We start from the raw sequence: 9,854 nt of genomic DNA, 5'->3' as shown, positions 1-9,854 counted from the left end.
TGGGTTATGTATCAGGGTCTCCCTGATTCAACATTAGGGAACAAAAATATATATATTTCTTAAAGATTTAATAACGACAAATATAATTTGGATAGCAAATTTGGCCCATACCTTAGATGTCCTGAATACCTAAGTCATGTTTAAGCAGGATTCTTAAAGGATTACATTAGTGAACTTTTTGTGGTTTTGAAGTTTCAACACATCCTTGTGGTCAAAACAGCTCGGCCTTTGGTACACAATCTAAGAGTATAAATACACAAAATCAGAGTCAGGTTTCAAAAAGCCTCTCTTGAGGAATCCATTGAGAACTATGAAGGCCACAGGGGTAATTGTCCTTGTTGCTGCAGCTCTTATCAGCTTTTCAGGTATGTCCATCTAAATACGTTTAACATTATTTTGCATTTTGTTGTATATATTTATTTTTTTAATTTCCAACGTATTAAATGCTGTAGGAAAAAATGGGCACACTCTTTAACAAATATATGTCTGTGTTGAAACACTTTAGTGGATGTTACCGGTACCGTACTCAATTTTTTATGTAATAGCTTTTATACTGTAGCTCAACAGTTAGCTCTGTTTCATATATCCAAAGGTTTCTAGGGATCATATAAGAAAAGTGAATTCATTTTAGTTCTATAAAGGTAATTGTGTGCTTTCTGTTTATCTGTGTAAGATGTTATTGATATATATTATTTTGCTACCATAACCCAGTGTATATTTCCTTTAAGGTGTCAAGAGTTACTCATCAAATGCTGGCTATGAGGTTTGTAAGACTTTACTTCTATGGTTTTCTGTCACATTTAGATCCAATGTTACTAAACAGCTATAAAGTTTAAGGTACCACATGTACTGTACATGGGTTCTAATCAGTTCTAAGCCTTAAGGTAACCTAATACCCATTCACACTTACAGTAGCACGTCTTGGTAAATATGGAACTCAGTCCTCTATTTCAACATGATATATTACTTGTCTGTTATCATCCAAATGTTAACAATAACAAGGTCTGTGTTGAAGTACAGTACTGTATATGGAAAATATCCAGTATGATATCATTGTGACCATCAATCCTATCATTTCTAGTTTATTTACAAATATATGTCTTATTCCCAGAATCATTAATGCTTCAACTAAGTCTCACTAAATGATGTCAGAATTTTGCCATTAAAAAGTAATTATGGGTTGCATAAGTCTTAGCAAAACAGCAAATTTCTAGAGGCTCATTCTCTGGATGTCTACAGAGTTTCAATAACAGTAGCTATATAAGAGCTTGCCTCTTTCTTACCTCTTGCTGGCAGTCTCTAGCATCCTGTCTTGTTTAATAATATTAGTAAGTCCATAACATGACCACCACACCATGGAAACGCAACCACTTGTAGTATGAATCACTCTTAGCTACATTTATTCACATCATTAAGAGCAGAAATACATAATTTTTTCGAGGGGAAAACAACTACTCTTTGTCAGGTGAAAAAGTCAATCACCAGTTGACCTTATATATAATGTGTACGACCATAAATCTTACTCATTTTTGCCCATAAATCTTGGCTACTATGGACCATGATGGCTCAACAACTCAATATGGTGTAGGAGATTAGACAGGGGTGTTTGATCTATTGTTAATTGTACACATATCATACTGTATGTTCTTTGAACAGATCGACTGCAGTAGATATAAGAAGAATGCAGATGAGGACATGGTGTGTACCAGAGAGTATAGGAGCCTGTGTGGCACAGATGGAGTTACCTATGCCAACGAATGTCAGATGTGTGCTGCCAGACTGTAAGACCACATTATACTTTATCTGTCTGGGGTTCTGAGGAATGTATTTCCCCTCTTAAAAACTTTAGATTTTATTGTCTGTTTTTACACATATTGGGGGGCATGTATCAATGTAAAGAAAGTGCCAATAGAAGTTTGTTTTAATTAATTATTCCATTTTCTACTTGTATTTGCATCGAATGTATGAAAGTGTTTCTTATATTTGATGCAAATGGCTGGCAAAAAAAGTTTATGCCCCTTCAGACCTGCTGTATTTTTGTGCGCAATACAAGATACAAAGGTGACGCAGAGGGATGAAGAGTTTGCTACATCTCATTATAATCTGTGCTTCATACAACTCCTTCCTAACGCCTCCTATTGTCACTTCCCAAATTGCAAGGTGGTGCAGACAGAGCAAAACTTGGAGCAAAGACCTTGATTCATTGACGCAAAGAGAAGAAAGATTAGAATTACATAATTTGCATAGATTTCGCTTAACATTTGCTATGGTACATCACCCCCAATATATATTGAGTGTCTAGCATTGATGGAACTGGCAGCTCTAATTTGGCAAGTAAAAAAGGGTTAATTATTGCACTTGCATGTTGTAGTATTGCATCAGTAAAATGGGATTAATAAATGGAAAGTAACTTAATGGTTCCAACAGATCATTTTAAGCTATCGTATCACTCGCAATTGACAACTGTTTTAAAAAAAACACATTTTAGAATGCAGTTAACTAATGAGAAGCGTAGAAAATAATTTTGTTGAGATAGAAGGGTTAGTCAATTCAAACACATTTGAAAACCACCATGAAGTAAATGTATTGACAAAGTGTCCAGTGATGAAATAGAGCTCCATTGCATTGTTGGGGTTGGTCTTTTTAATAGTAACATATCTGCTCTTTTAGTATTCTCATTTGTATTTGTTATTGCAATTTTCCTTTCTCTCTACCCAGAGTCTTTGTTTCTTTAGTACTGCATCACCATTAAGGGAAGTTGTATAAGTCTGAGTGTTTGCCCTCATCTTTTTAGTTTACCTTAGATTTATAAAAATTGAGAATTAAAACGTTCTGCAAATGAATTTTCAGTACTTCATGTTTGATGCTACAGTAGTCACTTCAACATCAAAGGTGTTAGGAAGGCTGAGTGAGTATGACATAAAGAGTAAATGCCTATAATCAAGACCACATTTATCTTTGTATTGCTCCCATTTTCTTCCAGGAGTAAAAAAACAAATATCTATGCCAAGCACAAGGGATCTTGTGATACTCAAGGAGAAAAGGTAATTTCATTAAGTAGCTAGTCATCACTTGCCACTGGAAGGAATAGGCACAGACATCAGAAATGCCTCATACAGTACAATCACAAATATCCCTTTAAGCAGCAGAAATGCAAAAGTCCACTTCATCCCATTTGTGGCGGAAAAGCACAGGCAAAAGACACATTACTCTAATTCTGTTCATTTCTCCAGTATAACTGTAGGTTTTATAAACCTTGTATAGCAGTGAAACAAAGTGTACTTTTAAGTCAAGTGTTTTTAATGAACCTGTCTTCTTATAAGAAAACAAGTTGTACTGGTGTTTAAGTTGCCACAGTTCTGATATCCCAAGGCAGCACAAATAATATGGACATTTATTTTATATTTAGTGTTATGGGAGTCTGAAACAAGCCAGCTCAGTGAATGCAGAAAGACCATATAGTCAAGTCTCAAGATCCCTCTAATCCCAAAGAGGCTTGAAATTTGAATTACATTTTTTTACAGTGGTTTTTAAGACATATCCATTCTACTTGCTAAGTCCAATTTGGTGAATATATGGAGTAGCCCTATAATTCAATGTGTGGTATAATGTATTCCAGTCAAATATATGATAATGTGGTGGTAAAAAAATCACCCAATGAAAGTATGCAACTACAGTAATAGTAATTGTTTTCTTGTACTATATGACCATTTGTGTCGACTCATTTATATGGTAATGCCAAACAACAAAATGTAATGTATTGTCATTCTGTGAACCTGTATTATAAATATAGCGTATCTCCATAAAAGTAAAGGGAAAAAAAAAACATTTACGTGGGTTTTGGGCACAAGTTGTACCAGGTCTCAGTTTCTGTAAGAAATTACATATACATGAAATGAACAGCAAATACAAATATACTGTATAAAGGATGTAGAAACATATAAACCATTGAAAAACACATCTATAGTCATACTAATTTATCATGATTGGTAACTGTTTACTGTATAACACAAAACTTTACACTTTGATGTGGTCTGCTTAAAAAAACAACATACTATTTAGCTCAAAATTACATTCTAAAAATGTGCTAAACAGTAAAATATATACAGTATGTATATATATATACTGTACATACACTATATACAATAAAGGATGATCAGCATTATAAGAACTATAGCAGCTGATTACCTTGTACTGTGCAACATCACCAACACAAATATCACCAGCTAATTCAAGCATTGTTAACTCCTTTCCCTCACTTTTCACTGTAGCTTGATTGTAGTAGCTACACAGGGAACATGTGCACTATGGAGTACCAAGCCCATTGTGGAACAGATGGTGTTACATATGGCAATAGATGCAATTATTGTCATGCCCAAAGAAAGTAAGTAAATAAAAGTATAATGTATATATGTATTTTATTATATAAATTAGGCTAGACTCCCTAAAAGTCGATAGTAGAAAAAAGTGACGATATCAGGGGAAATCGACAATTTTTTTTAAGAACCTATTCATTGGTGACAGTGCAGGGGACATTAGTAATGTGACCTAGTTTTTTAATGCAATTAACAAAAATTCTGGAAAAAATTGAAAGATTTCTCCAATTTGGTAAAATGTCAATAAAGGGCAATTGTTTTTAGAGAAACAATCTGCAAAATGTTGTGAAATTTACAAAAAGAATTGCTAAAACATTTGTGAATGTTAAAACAGCAAAAAAACAAACAAACATGCAAATCTCTACAAATGAGCATGTAAGTAATTGTTGTAAAATAACTTATTCACATTCTTTATTACTTAATATTTGTTTACTTAAATCCAACACAGTACGTGTTTGGGCTACCAGCAAAAAATACAGCTGATTTAATATCCTGCAGCAGGGGTGCGCAAACCTTTTGCCCTGCACCCCCTTCCTGCTCTCCCCCACTGCTCGTGCCTCCCCTTACCTTGCCTCAAGCATCAAATGACACAGCGGGGTCATGTGATGTCATGTCATGTGACCCTGCAGCATCATTTGATGCCACGTTGCCATGGCAAAGTATCACCCGAAGCTGTCTGAGTAAGGGAACTTACAGAGGCCTCACATGGTCCCCCGGCATTTAATTTAAATGCTTTGGTGAAGAGCCCCCCCCCCAAAAAAAAATACTTGCACCCCCCCAGTTTTTGCACCCCTATCTTACAGTACCTCATGCTGTCATTATGCCTATCTTGACTATGTACAGTAAACAACAAAAGACAGAAAAGCTCAATGCTACATCCAATATGACAAAATACATAGTGAAATACTTTATATTACTTTACTTGAAAAGGGGTTATAAGCCTGCAAGCCACATCAATGCATGACCATTAGCAGGTCTTAACACTACCTGATTAAAATTCTAATATTGCCTCTATTTGGAGGGAGAATGGCCACATTGGATCTGTACAAACCAAGTAACATGAAAAAGACCTGCTAACTTAGAAAGTGGTGAGGACCGAGCTTAAACCATGGGGGGCAGGGCCACTAACCTCCAAACAGCTGAGACCAGCTGGAAAAAGTTAATAAACGCACAGAATCCCAGAAAGCTCAAGAAACCCCAAAACATACCACATAATGTGTGTGTGTGTGTGTGTGTGTGTGTGTGTGTGTGTGTGTGTGTGTGTGTGTGTGTGTGTGTGTGTGTGTGTGTGTGTGTGTGTGTGTGTGTGTGTGTGTGTGTGTGTGTGTGTGTGTGTGTGTGTGTGTGTGTGTGTGTGTGTGTGTCAAAAATAGTGCTACTGTGCGTGGCCAAATGTATATAACAAAAGACAGAAAAGCACAATGCTACATCAAATATGACAAAAATACACAGTGAAATATATATATTTAATTATATTAACTGATTTGATGCCTCATTATAATAAATTACTCTGTGTTAGCAAAAAAATTGTTTCTACAGTATGTGGATTTCTGACATTAATGGAGATCTCCATTTTTCACCTGCATGCAAATGAGACCAATATCGCACAGTTATCATGCAAATATAATCCTTTGAGAATAGTTCATTAAATCGGCAACTATATTTAGTGTTAATATTTTTCATAATGCCAAATATTATCACTGATTTAACAACCTTTAGTGAATCTAGGCCATTAAATCATCATGTCAACTGTGTGATACAGTACAGTGTAAATCAGATTACCCCCGATATTTGAAATTTCCTCTTTCATCTACAGACAATAAATGTATTACATTTAATAAGATTATTAATCAGTGCAAATACTACACAAATTACACTACATCGGTGCTGAAGAGACATCAAATAAATTCCTCTGCAATACACAACAGGACCTATATTGGCATTGTAGTGATTTAAGTGCATCTGTACTAACTTTTCCCAGTGTCTTTGAAAATATTTTTTCTCTGTGTGTAGTGAAAATAGCTCTAAAATTTAAAAACAATATTACTTGGGGCAATTGGTTTAATTCACATTATTAGACTTTTAACTGAACCTATGAAAACAATTTTTTTAAAGAGTTTTAATGACCATAAATGACCATTTAATGACCATAAAGGTTCCACATTCACATGTAGATTCAATAAGGCTGGACTACAATTTGCAAATTGTTCACATGTGCATCAGCATAATTGCAGTACCATGATGGACAATAATTAGTGATATGGATTTAGATTTTACTTTCCATAAGTTAGTATTTAAGAAGAGTATTAGGAACTAAATAGTTTGGTTAGATGAAGAGTTTTAATAAAAAAAACATTATTTGAAGTTTCCGTTCTAAATTTTGCCTAACGGTTAAACATACGTTAACAGAAATGTAAGAGTTTCATTTGTGAACTGCAACCTTAACATACTGTCAGAGAAACAGACCATTTGAATGACTCTATAGTTTCAAGTGTTGTGCTATTTGTGCGCCATTTCGCAGGTCAGGGTAAATTCGTTGATATAAAAAAAATAAAAAAATCCCGAAAATTGCAACATTCAGAAAAAAATCAAAATGTGCATTGCAATATCCAACACAATAATTGGTACAAGGTCACATAGCCCTTTGTATAGTGCAATATTTGCTAATTTCGGGCAAAATTAACAACATTTTGCAGTAATCTAGAAAAACAATTAATGCTAGGTTGGTTTTGACCCTTTTTCAACATTTAAGTGAAAATCAAGGACAAGCTTGTAAATTTGAAGACATTTGCACAACTCTAATCTCATCTTTTAAGCCTAGTTTGCATTAGTATTAGAAGTATTATCATAATAATGTCTTCATTTTTTTCATTTCAGGAAATCAACATTGTCACTTCTCTTTGTCGAGCATTGTTACTATAACAATAACTATGTTACATAAGATTAAAAAAAAAACCTGAAATGATTTCAGAATGCACCTGTGTTGTCAATTCCATATCAAATATACATTTTAAGAGCTTGCATATGAAATGAATTAAAGCAATTGAGCAACATCAGTGTATTTTTACTTTTATTTGCCGATTTAATACTTATGTGTATGTGATCTAGCTAAATTAATACACAATTTGCATCAAAAGCAAAAAATGGAGCTACCTCAAGGGGTGAAGTAAAGCACATAAAAAAGAAATGGTAGACAAAGTTTCAACGACTGGAGGAATCTTCCATGCCTCTTTGCCTGGTGCAATACAGTACAAAAAACACTGGATGGCACTAAAACACTCCCTTAACCAGTGAAAATATATAAGTCAAGATATATAATCAGTGAAGATATATAATATAATGTGAATAAAGTGTATGCGTGATAAACGAATAACACCAAATAAAATAAATAAAGTTCATAGTGAAATATAATTAGGAGGCAAGAATCTCACTCAACCCTTACAGAAGACTGTTTCCAGAGTCTTTTCAAAGAATACTTTCCAACCAACAGGGGAGCGATGATGAAAGCATTTAATAAAGAAAAATCACAAAGTACAATAATGCAACAAAATAAAAAGTGTAAATTAAAGGGGCTATACATTTCCTACTCAAAATGGAGCAGGGTTTATAAGCAGAGATCCAAAGAGTGGCAATATCGTCCATGGATGGTGTGATGCATGTAGTCCCTTGAATCTCAAAGACAGAAGAATAGAGCCATAGTGCAAATCAACTTAGAAAATGTATACTTAAAACACACACTCACAAATAGAGGCTTACACTTAGTCAGCAATCAAAAGGCAGGGTATTGCAAGCTATAATAGTAGGCACTAAGATGCAATGTCACGCTACTGTATCCCATACATTTTTGATCCTCTCTGCATCGGTCATCACCGTCCGACGTCACTACCGGTCACGTTGATTCGTCCGTTTGTCTCCGCCGGCAGTGGGTTCTCTCTCCTCTCTCCGGATCCTGCTATGAGCCACACTCTATGCGTTTCACTATGCAGATTGACAGCTTCCTCAGTCATACTACACCCTATACCACCAAGTGTTTCGCTTTTACACACAAACCACCACAACACAAATGTGAGTGAAATTGACCACAACATTTTATTTACCATCTTATACATAAATTAAGAGGAATTTGCCATCACTATGAATATTTCCCGTGCCAGAGAGCAGGAATTGCTAGGGCATGAGTTTCAAGCATGTTTTTGTGGAGGAATTGTTGTCAGAATGTGCCTAGTAGGTTGGAGTCTGGAGTTGTGGGTTTCCTATAAATACCCGGGAATCATGACTGGTTCCTGGATATATGTAAGCACATTGTACCGGCAATATTTCCCCTTGAAAACGCAAGCGCGACTCACCGCAAGGTTGCCTGCTTCAGCATAGCCCAGAAAGGTGAATGAGGCACATTGATGCACAAGTATCCCTGTAGCTGAGGGAATCCCTAGTTAAGGGGGGTAGACCAGTTAGTGCAAAGGTGTCCATGAACCTGTATTGGGTTTGTGGGTACCCCAACCGTATATAAGGTTGTGAGGGGTCTCTCAGAGTCCAGGCTAAGTAGAATAGAACAACACCAATATAAAGTATATTGCTCACTTATATACAGTATGTAAATAGTAGGTATTTGAAAATCTGATTTTGCCTAAAGTATCAAGTTAGATACCGGGTGCTACCTATGTGCTGAATTGAAATGTATTTTCAAAAATAGAGAGAGGTTTATGTTGAAAAACCTGTCTCTAGCAAAAAGCACATATATGGTGCATACCTAGGATGTTAAAACTTAACATTTATTTATGCCATAATTAATATAATGTTACACATACAAAATAAATTTGTCATCACAATATGTTGGGTGCATTGTGTTCATTAAAAACTCAAAATAAAAGGAGGGTGCGTTTTGTGCCATAAATACATATCCATCAGGGGTTATGTTTGTCATGTGAATTTTTATATATAGCAATCCCACGACGATGGGTTTAATGCATCTTGCTGAGGGCTGATGCCAAAAGTTTAGGCTGATATAAGGTAATTCACAGAGAAGTTTAACTGTGCTCCTAATATTGCGATGGGGTGAATAACTATTTTGTCAATGACATATCATGTCTACTTGGTTACCATGGTTATGTGACATTGGCATGGGTAAGTAGAAGATTGGTCAGCAGCACAGCATACCTAAGTACTCACCATAGATTACACAAATACGTGAATACACAGATGGGTAGTACTGCCAGTTTTAACTGATATAGTTCTGTTGGTATCAGATGGTCTGACTATATACAGTATAAATGCCATGAATATCATAGCACAGTTCTAGCATCACTGTATAATTGTACTCTCACCTACTTGGAATACAAAGATCCCCAGTTTTAATAGATGGAGTAAACAATACCCTACTGTATATTAAGTGTAATATTCAACGCAATACTGTAGGTGGTGAGAGGTAAGTGGATTGATTCTGTGCTGCTGACCCACAAATATACCAGCTGCTATTGC

At 35.4% G+C, this 9,854-nt stretch overlaps 1 protein-coding gene across 1 annotated transcript; it reads left to right on the top strand.

Moving 5' to 3' along the window:
- The first annotated feature begins 258 nt into the window (after window positions 1–258).
- On the top strand, window positions 259–7,429 carry LOC142495414 (double-headed protease inhibitor, submandibular gland-like). Its single transcript, XM_075600898.1, has 6 exons — window positions 259–365; window positions 729–763; window positions 1,657–1,781; window positions 2,984–3,044; window positions 4,272–4,384; window positions 7,254–7,429. Exons 1-6 carry the CDS (start codon window positions 311–313, stop codon window positions 7,315–7,317), a joined length of 453 nt encoding a protein of 150 aa, XP_075457013.1. The 5' UTR covers window positions 259–310; the 3' UTR covers window positions 7,318–7,429.
- Window positions 7,430–9,854: the final 2,425 nt, after the last annotated feature.

The sequence above is a fragment of the Ascaphus truei genome, chromosome 5, assembly GCF_040206685.1.
Source record: "Ascaphus truei isolate aAscTru1 chromosome 5, aAscTru1.hap1, whole genome shotgun sequence".
Taxonomy (NCBI): domain Eukaryota; kingdom Metazoa; phylum Chordata; class Amphibia; order Anura; family Ascaphidae; genus Ascaphus; species Ascaphus truei.
Note: the sequence above shows the minus strand (reverse complement) of the source record. Positions and strands in the feature narration are given on the sequence as shown.

Bases quoted from the DNA above. Each gene is read 5' to 3' on its own strand.
- LOC142495414 (XM_075600898.1), top strand. From the start codon at position 311: ATGAAGGCCACAGGGGTAATTGTCCTTGTTGCTGCAGCTCTTATCAGC. The intron at 1,782-2,983 runs GTAAGACCACAT...ATTTTCTTCCAG, and splicing joins CAGATGTGTGCTGCCAGACT to GAGTAAAAAAACAAATATCT. The intron at 3,045-4,271 runs GTAATTTCATTA...TTTTCACTGTAG, and splicing joins GTGATACTCAAGGAGAAAAG to CTTGATTGTAGTAGCTACAC.